This window comes from Abrus precatorius, unplaced genomic scaffold, assembly GCF_003935025.1.
Source record: "Abrus precatorius isolate BTA unplaced genomic scaffold, Abrus_2018 Scaffold11, whole genome shotgun sequence".
NCBI classification, from domain to species: domain Eukaryota; kingdom Viridiplantae; phylum Streptophyta; class Magnoliopsida; order Fabales; family Fabaceae; genus Abrus; species Abrus precatorius.
In genome coordinates this window covers 1,473,020-1,493,758 of record NW_020874303.1, presented here as the reverse complement: position 1 = coordinate 1,493,758, position 20,739 = coordinate 1,473,020, and the positions used below count along the sequence as shown (strand labels likewise).

General features: G+C 29.9%; 1 protein-coding gene across 2 annotated transcripts; it reads right to left on the bottom strand.

The window, feature by feature from the left end:
* Positions 1–3,830: 3,830 nt before the first annotated feature.
* LOC113854990 (probable galacturonosyltransferase 15) lies at positions 3,831–11,953 on the bottom strand. 2 transcript variants are annotated; one of them, XM_027486383.1, is made up of 6 exons: positions 11,300–11,953; positions 10,304–10,347; positions 7,080–7,223; positions 5,509–6,084; positions 5,101–5,403; positions 3,831–4,710 (listed from the first exon to the last, which is right to left on the bottom strand). In XM_027486383.1, the coding sequence occupies exons 1-6, from the start codon at positions 11,532–11,534 to the stop codon at positions 4,420–4,422; spliced, it is 1,593 nt and encodes a 530-aa protein (XP_027342184.1). In that variant the 5' UTR covers positions 11,535–11,953; the 3' UTR covers positions 3,831–4,419. The 2 variants fall into 2 exon arrangements, with proteins under 2 accessions (XP_027342184.1, XP_027342185.1); XM_027486384.1 differs by having other exon boundaries at positions 3,842–4,710; positions 7,080–7,215; positions 11,300–11,345.
* Between the last annotated feature and the right edge of the window lie 8,786 nt (positions 11,954–20,739).

The following is a 20,739-nucleotide window of genomic DNA, read 5'->3' as shown; positions in this document are numbered from 1 at the left end:
GTTTTGTTTATTTCACGTAACTTTTTTACACTTACCTTCGCATTTATTGGAAAAAAAAGTTTTTTGTTCTATGTCCTCTCTTTTTTGTAAAAATGGTTTTGTCATACTTTCAAGGATGTATCTATTCACCTTAGGATAATGAGAAACAAAGAGAAAAAAAAAAAATTAAATATGATGAGTGATGTGATGGGAAGTAAAGAGTGTGTGTAAAAATTGTAGGGGAAAAATTTTAAATCTCCTTCTTCTTTTTTTCTGTCAAGTTTACATTTTATAAAATGTAAACTTTGAAGGGCGCACTAAGCATGAAGTTTTCTTGCATGGTGAGGAAGATGTTAAACCTTCTCCAAGGTTCAAAAAAAATTAGAGAAGAAAAGGAAAGGGAACAGTTTGTTAGATTTTGTGTTGTCTTTTTTTGTTGTATAATATGCTTCTACGTTCAGTTTAAGTTTATTGTAGATTTATTAAGAGGTCGTTACTCTACATAGTGATCATGATTTTATTTGCTTGTTGTTTTCTATACATAAGAACATGAGAAATGCATCCATCACACTTTTTCAAATATACTCTTTGTTATTAACTAAAATTTATTAAAAATATAAAAATATGTAGGCCCTATTTTTAATTTATGAGTCATATTCATACTTTTGTAATTTTAGTGAATAATTAAAAATTACCACATAAAAAGCACGTAAAAACATAGTTTTTAACACTCTTCATAGCAACATTCTCCATTTTTGGCATGCTCCTAACTTCCCATTTTTCATCTTTGAATGCAGCTGATATGCTGGAAAAGCCACTGGATGTTGTGTCACAGTCTTTATATGTTTAATCTATTTAAATACTTACATGTAGTGTCCATATAGTGGAGAGCCCATAAGGGTATACATGCCTGTGCCTTTAGAATTACTTTGCTAAAGGTCATTGGACTGTGAACTAAATGAACCAGCATTTTGGGCCCATATTTCATACAATATTGTTTATGTATCTTTAATAAAACAACTAGTTTATAAATTTTAATGCCTTATACTTGTGTCTATTTTGGCCTCCTACTATAAAATGACAGTTTTAAAGATGAATTACTTGGTATAGTAAATTTGAAAAGAATGGGGTGTCAACACATCATACACAAATTTCATATTTTTCCACCAATTTATTGCCGGTTTTGAAATTCTTATATATATATAAGCTAAAATATCCCTCATCATTATTTTGATTATAATTTTTTCAAACATGCTCTGATATATATATGAAAAGGTGTTAGGGGAGAGGTTAGATGAGGGAGCCTTAGAAAAAACCAGTAAACATAAGTTTATTTTCATTTTTCTAAAAGGTTTAGTTTATTTTACTTTCTTTCTTCATAAATATTTATAAAAAATTTTATCCAACCTAAAATTTTTCTTGACCTTCAATAAGCGCTTCTATCCTTCACTTGTCTTCTTTTTAGTTTTCTTCATTCAATTTTGTTCCTTTTATCCTGAGACTTCAAATTTGCCCAAAGAAAATATGAAAATGATATTCCAAATTGGTCTTCTTCCTCCTAATTTCGGTAGGAGAAATTAGTGTAGAATATTTCATTCTCGTTGCTCAATTTAGTCCATTCAAAACTTCATTACCAGAGAATTTTCATTCTTTGACAAATATGTGACAATAATATACAGTGTGAAGAATATTAAAACTTTTGAAATCATGGCCTAAAGAAGTGTCAAAGCTGGAGACCTGACTAACAAGTGGATCAAAGACAACTATCTTCTCTTTGAACTTAAATTAGACATTTATATGTAAGATCAGATCAGGCAAATATTTAATGACTCTTTTTGTTTCATTAATAATGTGTAGTGTTTTGTATAATCATATGTATCATATTATTAAACCTCTCTGGTAGTAGTCACAAACAACAAAGAATAAGTGTGGAAAAAACCAGGTCGCACTCTCGAGAAGGAATCAAAGTTCAAACTCCAGAAAAAATGGAAATTGTCGAGAGGGCCCTCTAGTTGGTATAATGTTAGAGAAATAACTCATAACAAAGCCTGTACGGATAGCGTGATTAAGACCAAAAACCACCCTTATGACTGTCATCATAATAAATCTCTTTTAATAAATTAGTAAAACATAATTGAATTGTTAATTTAAAAATATATTGCGATTAAAGCCAATAAATTTGAATCCATATCTAATACCTAACGCATTAACATTGATTTAATAGCTGCAACTAGAGACCGCACATGAAGCTTGCGTTTTCTAGTGGGTGATAGTTGTGGTTTCACATGGAGTGTTAGAGCATTGGGGGCTAATAAAAGGGAAAATTTTAAATACACTACCCTTACATATTTTTATACTATTTTTTAAATTAAAATCAAAATTTTAGTTTGATAAGCAATTATATTGTACGAGTTATTAAAATAATTTTTTATATAAAATAACTCTAAAAATATTTAAATTACTATACTAAATTTTCTCACCATACACCCAACTACTAACACTCTTCTTTGCCTCGGCAGGAAATGTAGGAAAAGCGACAAATTTGGAGAAAGCAACGTGCATGCATGGAAAGTTATCCCAACGTTACTATAACACTTCAAGAGAAACAAAGGATCACATGTGGGAACCTATACTGTCGGTACTACTGTGTGAGTGGAGCCAGTATGGAGTTTTTTTTTTTTTTTTCTTACTTCATTAATTTCATTTAAACTATTTCAATAGAGAATCAAGATAATTGAGTCAGAGAAGTCAAAATTCTGATTCCATAAAAGACAAATCACTAATTGCAAGTTGAAAAGTTTTTTAATTCTACATTGAAACTCTTGAGCAAATAACTCCATATGCTCGATTTGAGCATGTTTGAAAATATGGCACTAGTATGGTCCAAGTAGATAGGTCTTAATGCTGCTTTTCTATGTAGTTGACTTCTTGCAACAGTGACCGAATTCGCCAGAGCATGTTCCTTATCTAGGTTGGAGGCACAGAAAATTGTAGCCATCAATTGTAAGTTGTATTATTATTATTATTACTTTGCCCGCTTTTGAAAGGTTTACATGTCTATTGAGCTTTAGTGTTGCATTGCAAGGATCAAGATAGTAAAGAAATGGTGATAATTGGTATCCGTGGATAGTATTATTATTTTTCAGATGCTTGTTATGATATCCATAAATTTGAGAAGATGATAGTGATTTTTTTAATATTTTAAAGATTAAAGAGTATTTATTTTATAAAAGCATAGAATGTCCTCTTCATTTAGGTAAAAATACTACTTTTTAATATATTTTAATAACATGAGGATGGTATTACACTTGTTTCCGGGCAATTATATTTCGAAAAAAAAAATACAAATGATGCACAGATCAATTATTTTTTGGGTGGCATTTGAAGTTTGAAGAATGTAATACTAATCACTTTCTTCTGCTTCATGTTCCACAGCCATTTCATTCATTGCGTTCAACTGCTCAAGGATAGCTGCTATGGAAGGAAATACTATAGCAAACAATAAAAGATTGTTCAAATTTAATTTTAGTCTTTCAACTTGCATCAAATTTTGATTCTAGTCTCTATAATATTTTTCCCCTTTCATCCCTATATTTTAATAAATTTATAATTTTAGTCCTTACTTATGTAACTTTATGAAAAAATTACGTCAGAAAATTTGACTTGACAACATCTAAATTATCCATCCAGAGCATTATTTAACATTAATTGGGGACCAAAACTACACTTTTTTAAAAATATAATTTTATAGGAACTAGAATCAAAATTCAGTAAATTTAGAGAAAATAAAAGTAAATTTAACCTATAAAAGATCTAACAGAAAAATTATACTTTACGGGGCCAATCCTTGAACCAAAATAAGGAAGAACAGCATGAGTTCTGTTTTCGAATTAGTGAGTTGAAAATACATCTGTACAGATGTTAAACATCTGTTTTACTTAGTCTTTTGTATAATTATCTCCATATACACAATAAGAGAATAAAAGAGTGGAAGTGATGTAAAGCAAAAAAAAAATGCACAACCTAATTTGTCAGGCTCCTTGAATAAGCACCTCCAAGATCAAAGTTATGAACCCCAAGCTGCATGTAAAGTGATTATCTGAGAATTTTATGTAAAGAGGCTTAGAGAACCTTCTAACTGAAATTTCAAATCATGCAAAATAATTTCTCCATTCCAGAAAGGTAATTTTCATAAGGAAATTTACGGTATTGTCAGGCAGCTAGATCATCGATGATTATATCTTTCTTAATTGAAGATACTGCTTCCAGTAGGGTAGGCTTCATCTATTTACTATTTATATGGACATGGCGTAGCATAACTGATATACTGTGCAGAGCGTAAGAGTCAGAGACTGAAGGCAGAACCTTCTTCCCTCTAATCCCATACGGTATCACTGGTTGAATCTCAATAAATATTGGAGGTGAAAGAACTTTGTACCTTCACCCTGTAATTCTACATTTCCTAATAAACTTATTAGAGATATTTACGTATCTACTCCATAACCTTCGAACCTGTGTGGAACCAATTTCAAGCCATGGCTTTGCAGGGCCACTGAAATGAACCACAGCGGCAGCTTCCAATCTCTCTTTGCTAATTTCCTCTGTTTGATAGCGATAACCCAAATCAGTCACAAGCATTGATGAATTTATAGGATGCACTTGACCCTCAAATGCAATCAAGGCAGGTGGAAGCACTCCTGGATTCCACAACGCAGTCTCAGAATTGAGATTCTGTGAAATCAAATAAATATAGATGTAAAAACACTATAGAAATTACTAAATTTACCATGCTTTGATTTTGTTGACGTACAAGTCCAGAATTCTCTCTACTGTATGACTTCTAAATTATTAAGCAGTTCTCACTAATGTTAGACGTGTATGCAGAATGTAATGCATTAAGACCAATTATTGTTTAACAGTGTGTAGAGGAGTTAAAACATCACATGAACATTTTAAATCACTCAGGTTCTTCACTGAGGGTGAGATACGCTTTATTGGAAAAATGGAAATTTAAACCTTGAGTCGCTAGTTTAATCTTGATGCATATGGAAGATTACCAAAATACATTAAATAGCCGAATGTAGAGGCTTCATTAAGCGCATTACATCAGCGTACACTTACAAGTTTCAACCATTGATGGTAGGTCTTCGTTATGTTTGTTTTCCGCCAAGCATCAAGATCAAATATATTCATGCCATAGAGCCATACACACTCATCACCGTCAAAGTTTGACGATATGAGAGGATGAGAAAAGTTCAAGTAGTTCACGTATTTGCTTCCGGGGCAGCAGTTGTCTCCACACCATGACTTGAATACAGAACCAATGGCTTTGCCATGAAGATTTAGTTCCCACAAAGAAGATATGTCATGTTGTACTACAACATCATCATCCAAGAATACTATCTTTTTGAGATCTGGAAACAGCTGTTGTGGACCACAAAAATAAGATGATGACACAATCATCGCCAAGAATTTAGACTTTTTATCAGTTATTACTCAATCAGAGGGCTACCAAAAATAACTAATTACCTCAGGCAAATAAATGCGGAGTTGATTCATCAAGGATAGGCTGTTGGGCCTTAAAGCCTCCACGTATCTGTTATGCTCCTGACTATGGTAGAGGTCCTTCTCCTTATTATAAAATTGCTTCCAAATTAAGTGATTAGTTTCCAGCATCTGTTTAACACCAGCATTCACTTCTTCAGACCAGTCATATTGGTGTAATCCCCTAACTTCCACCACTGCTGATTTAATAGAATTGGTGGCAAACCAAGCATGCATTGGAGCATAAGTTTTTTTGTCAGTAACAATATGAAAAACTAAATTCTCTGGGTTGATTGAACTTTCAACTGTTGAGGTTACAACAACAGAGGCAGCGAGGACATTGTCAGTAAGGAGAACCAGGTGGTGAAATGTAGGGTCAACAAGGCGAGATACAAATTCAGGAGGAGGTAGACGAGATCTGGCCATGGCATTTACAGCGTATTCTTCAGCCAACTTTAGACAAAGACAATGTAGACTTTTGGGAACACCATGAGACGCTAGATGCCAATAAACTGACTCTTGCTGTCTTGCTGATTGCACCTTGCGTTCCAACTTTGATAGCTGAATATATAAAGAAGAAATTGCATATTTTGTGAAAAGATTAAAACTTCACAAACTATGTTCAGTGAATTTAATATATGTAGCAAACAAGAACCTATGCTTCATTGGCAAACAATTGAATGAAGCAAACCACATACAGATAGATTTTGATTATGATGCTATCTTCACCTACATTCCTTATTCCTTATAATACTTATTTTAGAATTAATCAAACCAAAAGAATGCATATACTCTCTTAGGCTAGTCAGGAATTACCTCCAACTAAAGGTCCTTTTTAGAAAACCTCCTGTAATTCAAAACTCCACAACTCAACTCCCTAAACTTTCTACATCGTTCAGTGTAGTGAAAAGTTAACCCGTCCATGTGCAGAAAAGCCCTGGTAAAGAGTTAATATGTACAGTTTGATAGGTTGAAGATGACTTGTTCTGTTTTGAACCAGATGGACCTCTGAAATTGACTGAGTTGAAGGTAATTTCTTGCATTTTATCCTACATTTTACCTGGACCACTTTTACAGCATTTGAGCAAATGCCATAAATATTTATCAAAATTGGAAAATAAATAATCAATACTTTAAACTTCAATTCAACTCAGTACATTTCAGGTTAAGTTAACTTTTTATTACACATTCCTAATCTACATCCATGTTCTCTATAGACATCCAATTAGAACACATGTGCCTCAAACCATCAGTTGTGCAAGTTGTATCAATTTCCTTTCTTTTTGTTTTATGTTGTTTAACGGTGCAAGTGTCTGTGTTTTAGTGCACAATTATGATATGTTTATCTGTTAGTCGCGTTGGCTTCTCCTGATTTTCATTCCTGAAATGTGCACACTGACCTAAGCAATAGGTATATTGGGATAAGAATTTACCATATACGGCGCCTGATTGTTAATAAACATCAGAAGGAAACAAAAAAGGAGTCACTAGGAAAATGAAAACATTGATATCATTATCATAAAACTAGAAAAAGCAAACAGCAAGTTTTTATATACCATGGCTTTGGTCTTTAAAGCAAATGCCTTGAGGTCTTGTTTTGAGGTCATCTCTTTCACAAGTTCATTGAATGACTCGGCTCCTTCGTTAACGTTACCATCGTTTGCCTCTATTAGCGCTTTGGTCAGCTCATCTCTGAGTTCCTTCAAAGACATACATCACCATAGTAAAAAATAGAACATAAATTATCAATTTTTATTCTTAAAAATTTAAACGGGGCCCGGAGTCTAGAAACCGCGTTGACGATTACAGGAGAGTGCAAACCAAAGTTAACTGTTTCCCACATCATTCCAATTTTATATCACGACATTGCTCCTAATATCATGTTTAGGAAAGATTATTTTTTTCGAAAGTTTAATTTTCAAAAATTTTCTTAAGAAGTTGATAAAAATAAATGGACAATTTTGTAAAATAAATCGATTTAAACATGTAATTAATTGAACGATTACATAGATTAGAGACAAACGATCCCAGTAGTGAAGGTGCTTGTACAAAAAGGCAGAAGAGGAAGAAATAATTACCCTCCAAAATGGCATAGCCATGGCCCACAGGTAGCAGGAATGCAACTTGTGGAAGTTCCGACAATGCACCACCATTATAGTGGAAGCATTATTCTTTTTTTTTTTTTTTCTTATTTTTGTTTTAAAGGAAAAGAGGTTTTATTATGTACTGTTTCTCAATTTAGACATACTTAAACTAAGTGTTGATACATTATTTAAAAATAATGAATCTTCCAAGAAGCAATCGTCACCGTCTAGCCATTTTTTATAATAATACAATATAAATTATTTTTATGTAAAAAAGAAACTATGTGTCAAAATTACATCCAAACACAAATGTCATTTTTAACTCATTAGATGTTTAAATTATATATAATGTTCGCTTGTATTCTATATGTTAAATTAACCTATAGGTCTTTGAATAATTTAGAAATCTTTTCAAAAATTTCATACCTAAAATTTTAAAAATAAGTTCTTAAATTTTTAAATTAATTTTAATCGAAGTACTGAGCATATTTTTATTAAAGTTCTATTAGGATTTCACTAAATACAAAGATTTAGTTAAAAGAATTATTGGTTTAATATAATAATTAAATTTATGAGTTAATTCTTAAGTTGTTTAATTTTTTTAATTAAGTATCTGCATTTAATGAAACCATAATACATATACCTAATTAAAATTATTTAAAAATTCAAAGACTTAGTTATAAATTATCAAAATATCAGCCTTATTTAAAAGTTTTCATCTTAGAGATCTATAAATTAATCTAACCTATTTTATATTTCATAGTGTAACTTTAATTTTAATTATGTTGTACAGGTAAGCAAGTCAACTTTTTTATGGTAAGATAAATAGATGACCCATCCAAGCCATAACAAAGTAGGATAAATATACACTAAATACCTACTTTAGTCCATCAATTGTAAATGTCCATCACATTAGTTTATAATTTTACAGAAATCTTAATTTAGTTCTTATTTTTTAAAAAAATTAATCAGTTTAGTTTTATTTTATTTTATTTGTCTTTTTACAAAATAAAAATAAAAAAAGTTACAACTTGAAAGACTAAAGTGATTGTTCTCTCTCTCTCTCTCTCTCTCTCTCTCTCTCTCTCTCTCTATATATATATATATATATATATATATATATACGTGAGAAAATGTACCCCAAACAAATGATCGATTTAGGATTAGGTTTTTGTCGATATTCATTCTGTAACTTTTCCCTTGTCCTTACTCCTTTTATTACATAAATAACCCATCCTCTAGCATCTGACAAACAACTTTAACCACATGAAGCAAAGAATTCAAAAGCTGAGATATTTCGTTCACAAGATAATGGCAAGTCAAGAAAAGGAAAGAAAATTACTTTAAAAAAAAAAAAAAGATAAAACAAAAGTATCTCGTACTGGATGGATATGATCCATTCAAAGGCTGTCTAATTTTGTCAAAATAATGCTTGATGGTTGGAAGGACTGAGCTTCAGTTGGTGACAGATAGACAAACCCCTTTAATTATTTATTTATGGAATATTTCGCGGTACTGTATATTTAAGATCATTCATAAATCGACATAACAACTTAGTTCATTGTTGCAATTTTAGTTTATTTTGCGAGGGCCGCAATGTTTTATTTTATTCTATTTTAATATGTCTACTAAATACTCCCTTAATCTTGTAGAGATGGCTACAACTACAAGAAACTTCCATTTGTAAGATAGCCTTTACTCTTACGTTTGTGTCAAGTACAAAAGATAATTTTAAATACTTCGTCTTATTCTTTGGGTAAAACCTTATAATTATAATGAACTCTTTACTGTTATTTATATTCTTCACACTTAACCAAAAAAATTTGCAGATTAATTAATATAAACATAAAATAGAGAATCAAGTAAACATAAGCGAATGCGACCCAAATAGCATAAATTTTAGGTTTTACTTTTAAATATATTGAAATTGTCTCCGAACACAAATACTGACAAAATTCTAATAATTGTCCATTTGATAAAATATTACGTCAAACTTACCAAACATACAATATTACATTCTGTTTAGCCAATATCCAAATAAATTCTTATAATACAGTATTAGCTTTTTGTTAATATGCAGAGATTTTTTAATCCGTGGACGTTCACTACTAGTTGCCCTTTTTCAATAAATTAAATATCAATTACTTTTTTCAAATAGATTGCGGCCACCATATTTGAAAAAGGTACTTGACTTTTTTCTTAGGCAAAAATGGTTTAACGTTTAAAGAGTTTGAAATTGAAAAGTTGAATAAAGTTAATTTTAAATTGTTAACTATAATTAAAATATGTATTGAAATTAATAGTAACATAATATTTTACATTAAAATATGCATATGATGTAGGAAATTGATTTTTTACGTAAAGCAAACAGAAACTATTTGATGAATTTGAAATTAAGAAACCTACAAGACCATTCACACTAGGTAAAATGATTTTTTTTTTTAAAAGTAGTTTACATTATAACTGATTGAAAGCTATAGTTGGTGTATCTTTTGATGTCACAATGTTTGTATTAAACAGGAATTTTCATAAAAAATATTAAAAGTCTGCGTCTTAATAAATTTCTAATTCTAAATATTGAGTTGAGTTAATTAGAGGGGGGCAAGGGAATCAAGTAACGAATGAGGAAAACATATTAAAACATGGTTAAAATATAAAGAAAATAAGAAGGGTAATTTAGTAAATGAGATACTTACCAGTGACGTGTCAACCCCACTGAAAATCCTCCACCCAGCACACTCTGCAACAATCATTTTCGCCGATACGCTCTAATCAACATCTCAATAAATGAATTTATCCCTTCTACTATTTTTTATTTTTTTAACGCATTTAATCATTATAAACCCAAACGAGCAAAATTTCTGAAAATGCAAATTATTAAATGAAAAGCTTTAAAAACATCAAAAGTTAATTCTTCAGAAAGAAAATCCTTCTCTTCGGACTTCGGTAGTCTCCGAAAATGCAAATTCAGACAGAAAAAAAAAATACTATTCGAAACGGATAATTTCAATTATATTTTTTTCAAATAAACTTAATTTCAAATTAGTATGTAAAGACATATTTTCCAATTTCAATAAATTGAATTCTAATACATTTGCAACATGTTTCAACTTTTACAACTTTTATATATTTCCAAATTTAAAACAATATTTATCAAATAAATACAATTACACAAAATGTAAAATTAAAAGAAATTATTTTAAAAAAAAACTTCAATTTTCACTCAAATTTAAACATTACAACTCGTATTTAAATATTTTAAAAAATAAATTACTAATTTACAGATATTTAATAAAATTTAATTAAATTAATATTAGAGTAAGAATCAACACACAAATGTTAAGGAAATAATATCTATATCACATTTTAAACGAGTAAGCAGAAACCGTGATTCTCTCCTGTTTAAGCGCGAAAGCACAAGCAAAATTTTGTATTTTTATTTAAATAAAAATATTTAATTTAACCAAAAATACAAAATTAACGTTAACGTCCAATTACGGAAGAGAATCGGGTCCGACTAAATAGTGGCCAGAAAGAGTAATTATTGTGAAATAAAAAAAATTTAAAATAGAAAAAGTTTACAAAACATGTCTTTTTCTGCTGGTTTACTGAACCCAAAAGAGTTACTGAAGTAACTGGAGTGAGAGTGAAAATGGTAAGATAAAATAATTGAAAAGGTGAAAATAGATTACCCAATGAAGAACAAGCCGCAGCTGATTCGAGCATCAAGATCGCGATCCTTACGAAGAGAAACGGCAACACGATCCCTACCACCAACACCACCGGAAGCACCGTGCGAGCCGAAATCCGGCGACCGGAGGCGCTTCCGGTTGTCGCCGTTGTCGTCTTTGCCGATCCTTTTCCGGCGCCGGTACCGTTCGATATCGTCACTCTCTTTATTCCCTTCGTTGATATGTAGAACTTCATCTCATCGATTCCATTAATCAATCTAACTCCTCTACTCTTTGTGTCTATGTCCTTCTTCTTCGGATCGATTCAGCTTCTTTGATTCTTCATTGCTTCGAGATCTGAAGCTTCATTGCCTCTCTCTGCTTCCTCACTGGTTTAGTCGAGAGAGAGAAGGAGTAGAGTATTCGTGTTAGCGTGTTTAGGAAAGAGAGAGAGAGAGAGAGAAATTGCATTTGAAGCAGGGAAAAAGAGTTCACGGGTTTCGAATTTTTCTTTTTTATTTATTTTCTTTTCTTAGTTTCTACGGCGAAATCAATTTTCCCCGAGAAAGAAGAGCGAGAAAAGAAAATTTGATTTTAAATTTTTAATAATAAAAATAGAAAAAAATTGCTGTGAGAGAAAGTGCAAAGCCGCGTTTAATGCCGCGGGAAATTATTAGATTGCAATGGACACGTTAGCTATTTATATGAGGGTGAACTATGATATTACTCTCTTGCCACTGGGTTTTCGAGTTATTTACGGTTTTGACATTAACTCGTTATCTCGCCGACACCTATGTTACGTGGCTTGGATCGGATTCAATGTCTTTGTGAGGTCGCTTGTAGAGCATTGTTTTCTTTCTGCAACGGAATTATTACACTTTTCAAGATAAAATCAAACCTTTTAATTATGAATCAAAAAATTAAAATCAAACCTTTTAATTCAATTTTTTGAAAAATATTTTTTCCTGATGAAAAAAGTATTTTTAATTTCAATGCAAGTAGTGTTAACGAAACGTTTGTAAAAATTTATGATAATTTGTGAAAATGATTTACAATTTTTGAATTTGTTTTAATAAATTTTATAATCAAAATTAAATTATAAATTTTATCATAAAAAATTATTAAATAAATTATTAATTAATTTATTTATTTAAATATATTTTAAATAATTGAAAATAATAATAATAAATTACTTTTCATATTCTTTTTAATCTTTTTTAAAAAGTAGTATATTATAGAATATCAAACTCAAATTTCTTATTCATAAATTAACACACCAAATTTACTATAAGAGATTAATGCTTTTTTATATTAAATAAAACATATGATAATGTATAACTTTTGTAATAATTATTTTTAAAAGTATATATAAAATAAAATTTATACAGTTGACTATATAAAAATTATATTATTATTATTTCGCCATGTCAATGTTACACATCCATATCCATAATTTTCACTATTTTGCCCGATTGCAACAGTTGTTTGGTATACAAGAATGGAATAGGGAGTCCAATTGATGTATAAAATATGAGGTCGGAGTTCCAAGTTCAAAAGCTCAATTATTTTCTCAAAGTGCGTTACAACCCTCAAATTAATTTCATGTACTATATATTAATTAACGTTAATAAAGACACATATATAAAAAAAAAATTGATAAAACATTATTGTAATAGTTATATACAAATACATTTTATGCTTTAATGTGAACTGAAGAAATTGTCAAAAAATACTTTTTTTTATTGCATCTTAAAAATAGTGATGTGTCCAGGGAAGCTAGACAATGGTTCTCTAATTGTGCACAATTAAAAGTACAAGTTTTAGTTATAATAGTGCCTGTGGATTGTTAAAATGTTGCTTATGTTGGAGCACCAAAAAGGAAGAGTGCAAGCTCTAGCAAACTCTCACTGCCAAGAAAGTTGCCACCTCCTTAATTTTTTTTTATTTTAAGGAATTATATAATATCATAAAAATGATTTAAAATATTAATATATTTAATTATATTCATATATTATTTTATATTTTTTTAAAATATAGAATTGAATAATATTAATCAGAACCTGCGCCCTCCCCCTTTTGCCACGTGTTTTCTCATTTATTGTCTTTTACATTTTGGTAAATTGGTGTGGTGATGGAAAGTTTTAGGTTTTGTTAAGCATTTTGGTGTTCATATGGTTTTAATTAGGTTGCACTTTGAGTTTGTAATCAACATACCAGAATGGTGTTGCTGTTTTTTGTTACATGCATGTTGCTTGAATGAACATATTTATAATCAACCATGCCTTTACCTTAACATCTTAATAATTTTATTTTATTTTTTGTTCTCAAGCACGAAGAATGTTATAGTTAAAATTATGCAAATTAATAAAAGTAATTAAAAACAATTGAATTTTTTTATTTTATAACGTCATTTTATCTTCATTTAATATTATTCAATCTAATTTTACTATCAATATTTATCTTTTTAATTTTGATTTGCATTTCTCCCGACTTCATTATTAAGGGGCAAATAAAAAAAAAACACGTTAAATAGTAAATACATAATAAAAATTATAAAATGTCTTATAAAAATCACTAAAAATTTTAGAACCCTTTATATGTTTTTTTTATATATATATATATAAAAAGTCCTTTCTAGCTTAACGTAAATATCCTTTTTTTCCAATTTCTTGTCTAACTCCTCGCCATTGCTCTATAATTAAAAATAAGCTAGATTAAGATTATTCTTATGTAACGTGGCTATTTTTTTTTATCTTTTTTAAATTTTGTAATTTATGTGTTAAAATTAAAACTCAATTTAATACTTGTGTGTACATTCTTAGAAGTGATAATGTTAAAGAATATTTTTTGCATCATTAACTAGTTTTACGAGTAAACATGACATACTTCATCAGTCCTCTTGTATTGTTACCCTATAACAAAATGGGTTAGTTAAACGTAAAAATTGTCATCTTATAGAAGTAGCTTATACTCTAATGTTTGAAATGAAAGTTTTTAAACTTTTTTGGGCTGATGTTGTTCTGATTGTTGCATATTTAATTAATCGCATGTCATAATCTGTGTTACATGGTGAGATTCTCTACTCTATACTTTTCCTATTACAATCTCTTTTTTCTTTACCTCCTAAAGTTTTTGACTACACTTGTTTTGTGTTTGATGTTTGTCTTCAAGTAACTAAACTTGATCCAAAGTTCCTAAAATGTGTGTTTTTGGGTTATTCTCGGTCACAAACAGGTTACCGTTGTTTTTCTTTTGATCTTGGTCGTTATCTTATTTCCTCTAATATGTCTTTTTTGAAAGATTTTCATTCTTTAAGTCCTTGTCTTCTGAGTACATATATGAGGTAGATGAACCTTTCTTCACTTACACTATTGTCCAATCTACACATTCTGTTGTACTGTAACTCCTGTTAATGCAAGTTTCAAGTTCTTTGAGCGAACATACTCTTGCCGACCGAAACAACCTTCAGACGATGTGCCCCTGTGCTTAATGATATTTAAGATGGTACTCAACCTCTACCATTATCTTCTCTCAAGTGTTAACAAATCCTATGTCTGACCTTGACCTTCCTATTGCTATTCGTAAAGGTAAAAGATCTTGTACCTATTTTATTTCATCTTATGTGATGTCTACTCATTTATCCTTTATGTCTAAATCTTTCATGGCTGATGTAGACTCTCTTTCTATTCATAAGACCCTTGTAGATGTCCTCAATCATGATGGTTAGCGATATGCTATAGTGGAAGAAATGTTGACTCTTGAGACGAATGATACTTGAGATTTGGTTCCTCTTCCCAAGGAAAAATAAGCTATTAGTTGCAAGGGGGTTTATAGTGTGAAAATTAATATGGATGCTTCTGTGGCTCCTCTGAAGCATGACTTGTTGCAAAAAGGTATGCCTAAATTTATGGCGTTGACTACATTGATACATTTTCTCTAGTTGCTAAACTCTCATCTATTTGCATCTTCATCTTTCTTGCGGCTATGCATCATTGGCCATTATTCCAGTTAGATGTCAAGAATGCATTCTTACATAGAGACTTACTAGAGGAGGTGTACATAAAGCAACTAACTGGCTTTGTTTTACATCTTCAATGACGTGATTCTAGAATTTGAATTAGTGAGGAGTGAGAGAGATCATACAATGTTTTGCAAAAAATTGACCTTGGTTGCAACCTAAGGAAATTTCTTCAAACCAAGTTTCAGACAAAAGACTTAGGAATTCTGAAATACTTCTTGAGCATTGAAGTCATGTACTTCAAGCAAGGAATTTTTCTTTCACAAAGAAAATATGTCTTAGACTTATTGACTAAGACCGAACTAAAAGGAACTAAACCATGTGAGACACTTATGGAGTCAGGAGTGAAACTGACAACAGATGGAATTCCTTTTGTGGATCCACAGAAATATAGAAAATTAGTGGGCAAGCTGAATTACTTGACTATCACAAGGTCGGATATTGCTTTTCCAAAGAGTGTTGTTAGCCAGTTTATGTCATCTCCGATAGATACTTATTAGGAAGCACTAATTCGCATTGTGAAGTATTTGAAGAAAGCACAAGGAAAAGGAATTGTGTAAGATTATGGACATGCACAAATAGAGGTGTTTTCTGATGCTGATTGGGGAGGACCTGTGGACAAAAAATCTACTACCAAATATTGTATGTTCTTGGAAGATAATTTAATTTCATAAAATAGTAAGAAGTAAAACGTATTGAGATTGAGTGCGAAATCAGAATAAAAGACAATAGCTCAGACTACTTGTGAGTTAATGTGGTTGAAACATATGTTAGAAAAGATAGGATTTTGCAGCACTAAACCTATGCAATTTTGGTGTAATAACCAAGCAGCGATATACATTGCCTCAAATCCAGTTTTTCATGAACGGACAAAACATATTCAGATAGATTATCACTTTATTCAAGGAAAAGTTTAACAGAAGCTTATATCTATTTCTCACTACATGAGCCCAACATCCATGGTTAGTGTGAAAGTGCATCGTAGAGAAAAATAGTGACACTAGAGCCCTAGCAGAGAGCTAGTGGCACTTACGTGCAGAGGATGTGGAGCCCAAAAAGTGTCGTTGAGTGGACGACAACCCATGTGGAAGAGAGCAAGGGTTGCTTTGATGTAAACCATAGATACTCGTGATGAAAAAAACTTTTGTTGTGGAGGAGGCCAATATGGAATAGATAGATTCACACTTGAGGAGAAGTGTTGAAGTCAAGTATGAATTAGTCTCATTTCATATAGATAGATTCACACTTGAGAGGGAGTGTTGGAGTTAAGTGTGAATTAATCTCACATGGGATATGAGCAAGTTAGGGGTCTTTAAGGAGATGGACTCATGTACCTATTGCCTTAAGATTTTAGGGTTGCATTGTAGTATTCTATTCATTGTGAGGCTCCCTACCTAAGAACTTTGTACCCTAAGGCACTCATGGTCAATGTGAGAGTGCACTGTAGAAAAAATAGTGACACTAGATGAGCCTTAGTAGAAAGCTGGTGGCACCCACGTACGAAGGGTGGAGCCCAACACCTCACATGGAAAAGAGCGAGGGTAGTGGAAGAGTGCACCGTAAAGGAAACAGTGACACTAGATGAGTAGACCATGGATACTTGAGAAGTGTATAAAATATGGGCAAGTTAGGGGTCTATAAAAAGATGAACCCATGCATCTATTACCTTAAGGTTTTAGAGTTGCATTGTGGTGTCCTACTTATTGTGAGTTGTTCCTCCTACTTTGTTATTATGAATATCTAAAATTTTATCTCATGTTTATTTTAGAAATTAAAATAAAAAAAGTAAATAATATTAAGAAATTTTTTAAAAATATGCATGTGATAAGATAATACCTTGTTGCTATATGTTTGTTGCATGCACCCTTTAATTGAGGCTAAATTTGCGAAAGTGTTAACAGCAGAGGTTAGCTGGATAAAGAAAATTGCACACTATCCTTTCATTTCTCTATGAATTTTTTACATGACATAGAAAAGAAAAAAGAAAAATGCTAAAAATGGAGGAACAATGTTGAAGAGGAAGAGGTTGATCTGTGAGGAAAAGGGGAGAATTTTCTTACTTTGGAATTTTAGTCTTGATTAAGAAAGTACTTGTGCTTGGCCTTCAAAAGAGAAGGAGAGAGTTCTCTTGGAAGAGGAGGGTGGAACAAAAGGAAAAAAAAAGAAGGAATAGAGAAAGAAGAAGGGAATTTAAAAAAGAAAATAAGACAGAAAAAAAAAAAAAGAGAAAGATTTCAAATGGATGTTCCTTCTTCCCTCACCATTTTTTAAAACTTGTAGTTGCTATATGAAAATTGAAATCTCTTTATAACTCTCATGGCTACTCTTAGGGCTGGGCAAATTCGAGTAAACTGTTTCGATCCGCAAGAATTCGAGCAATCTACCCAATTAAAAACTGATATTAATAAGCTTCGAGTAAATAAAATACTTTTTATGAATTAATATGGTTAAATAAGGTCGGTATCGGATATAAAATTAGGAAACCGTCGGTAGCCGAAATTGACTAAATACATATGTGAATATTTAATTTATTAAATATGAATCTCGAATCTTCTAGCGTCGCTCCATCAATCATTTTTCTGTAAGACTGCAACATATCATTACCAAGTACTACCAAGTCTCTCATGTTTAATTTGGGCCTAAGCCCAATTTAGTTATTAAATCTTTAGATTTTAACTGAGAGGGTGAGAGTGTAGTATTTCTTTTTCACTTTTCTGTGTGGCGCATCCTTTATCCAAACTAATAAATCGATTTAACACTCTGTCCAATAGGCCCGAATCCGATTTAACTGAAAAAAATTTGGATAAAATTGGGTGTTTTTCTAAGTAATTCGGTTAACTATAATAAGGTAAATTTAGACTCAAACCCACCCAAAACCGACCAGTGACCACTTCTAGCTACTCTCTTCACAAGTTGGAACTTGTAGCTCAACTTCTCTAGATCTTCGAATAAGATTTACTTAACTTAGTAATACTTTTTTTAACTTTATATCTTCTTCCATTGCTCTCAGCTAGTGTTATTTTTCTTTGTTCAAAATAGAGGATATAAAACTATAATTTCTAGATATATATGTGAGTCACAATAAAATATACAAGCACATTCTGCTATTTACTTACATTATAACCTATGCGCAACATGATATGATGTCAAAATCTATTCCTTTCACCCGTGAATGTAATATACTATTCTTGATTCAAATTTTAGAAATTAGGCAAAAGCCCAAAGCCTTTTCAATGAAATCTTTTATTAATCACTTACATTATGTATTGTATATATTTATATCTTTAGTTTCATAATAATTAATCCATTTATTTTTACTCTATTTTATTATTATTGTATTTATATTATTATTCTTATTTTTTTATAAAGTAAACTTCATTTTATTTAAACTTGATGCAACTTTCTTATTTAAAATTAATAAATCTTTTAATATAGATATATAATGACTAAAAAATAAATAAATATACAAAAACATTTCATATGACTATTTGACTCCTTTAATTGTATCTCGCATCTCTCATAAAATAATAATAACAATAACAATATAATATTGAAATAGATGAAAATAAAAAATAATAAAAATTATAACTTTAAAATCATAATTTTAAGTTAGTACTTGTTTTATTTGGTTGTCACTATTTTTGCTTTAGTCATTGATATTTTTTTATTTATAATATAGACATTGTTTGATATAAATTTGTGTATTGTCTTTTAATTTTATCTTATTAGATTTATGTTTTTTTAAATAAATAAAATTTTTATAATAATTTATATGGATAGTGTGTAATTATTCTATCGCTATATGTTATAAATAATTGAGAACTAAGAACCTTAATTCTTTTCGTTAGAATTAAGAATGTCTCTACTACATACTTTTAAGAAAGAGAATCATGCTTGTTAGAGTTTTTTTGCATATTTTATATGAAAAATATTGTTGTTTGTACATGTTAGATTATTATTATTTGTTGCATTTGTTAATTTTAGGTCTAAAACTTATTTAGTTGTATTGTATTTATTAATTTAATATGTAAGACTTTGTGCTACTAATTTGCTTAATGATTTATAAATTGATATTCACATTATTATATTTTTTGTATGTGTAATGATTTATTTATTTAAATTAAATATGTGGTTTGAAAATGATAAATAGAAATATGTAATTTTATTATACATATTCAAAGTGTTGATTCATTTTTTTAATAGTTTATTTAGATATAAATTATATAAATTTTAAAAGACATACCTATTTGATAGTTTAATAATCTATTTATAAGGAAGTTTAATAACATATTGAATGTTTTGATACCAAATAGGCCATTAAAAAGGCAAATAGGCTAAATCTATCTTTTAAAAAGGTCAAACTAAGCTTAATAAAAAACTTATGATAAGTGGCTTAGACTTCAAAATTATTAGACATGTCCTGCCTAATGCAAAGTCTAACCTATTTCCATTTCTAAGGTACTTTATAAAAAGGTAATAAGAGAAAATACCTAATAATAATATTTTGCATGTCTCTATTGATGCTTTTTGTCCAATTCCTCTTGCATATTTGTTTATCAATGATCATACATAGATGATGAATACTTAATACAAGATGATTAATTAAAACATGAATGAAGATTTTTCTTGCTTTTTATTTTAAAGTTTATCAATTTTAATCTTTAAAATTGATTTAAGTATTAAAAATTATGTTCATCATATTAAAAATTTAAAAGCATAATAACTATTTATTATGTATATAATTTTATTATTAATAATTTATTTATTTATTATTCTCTTAACACATGATCATGTGAGACTCTCGTGATAAAATATGAAATTTATTAAGTGGTATGATATTATCTTGGCGTCTTTCATTAAATATAAGATGTTATGCATCATAAATATTGTTGAACAACTAATGGTACAAAACATGTGCTATGTTGAATGAGTGTCTAATTGTCTAGTGGGTGGGATTGAACTAATACGATACACGTTTCCCTTCTTTATCTTTGTTGCAGCAAAATAAGAACACACATGATACTTAATGCAGCAATGTTTTATATAGTACGAATACACGTGTAGAAAAACTATTTGATGAATATTAAATTAAAAGGCATAACAAATACAGTTTATGACAAATGAAAGTTTCGTTATTTAAATATATGTGCAATATCATAAATTTGATAAAGTATTATATATTTTCTTTAATTTTTTTTTAATATCCTAAAGATGAAAGAGTATTCATGTTTTTTCTTTAACTAAATCACTAATTTTATTATTAAATTCTCTTATGGAGTCCGTAGATTTTACTTTTAATAATATATATTATATTATAAAAATTCTTAAGATAAACTAAAAATAATTTATGATGAATTATTTTTATTAATCAAATGTCATAATTTGTGCTACTACTTAAATATTATAGTTGGGAGGTTAGTACTAAAATTTCTCTATAAAAAAT

Bases quoted from the DNA above. Each gene is read 5' to 3' on its own strand.
- LOC113854990 (XM_027486383.1), bottom strand. From the start codon at position 11,534: ATGAAGTTCTACATATCAACGAAGGGAATAAAGAGAGTGACGATATCG. The intron at 6,085-7,079 runs GTATATAAAAAC...TTATATATTCAG, and splicing joins CTTTAAAGACCAAAGCCATG to CTATCAAAGTTGGAACGCAA. The intron at 5,404-5,508 runs GTAATTAGTTAT...GGTCCACAACAG, and splicing joins TCCGCATTTATTTGCCTGAG to CTGTTTCCAGATCTCAAAAA.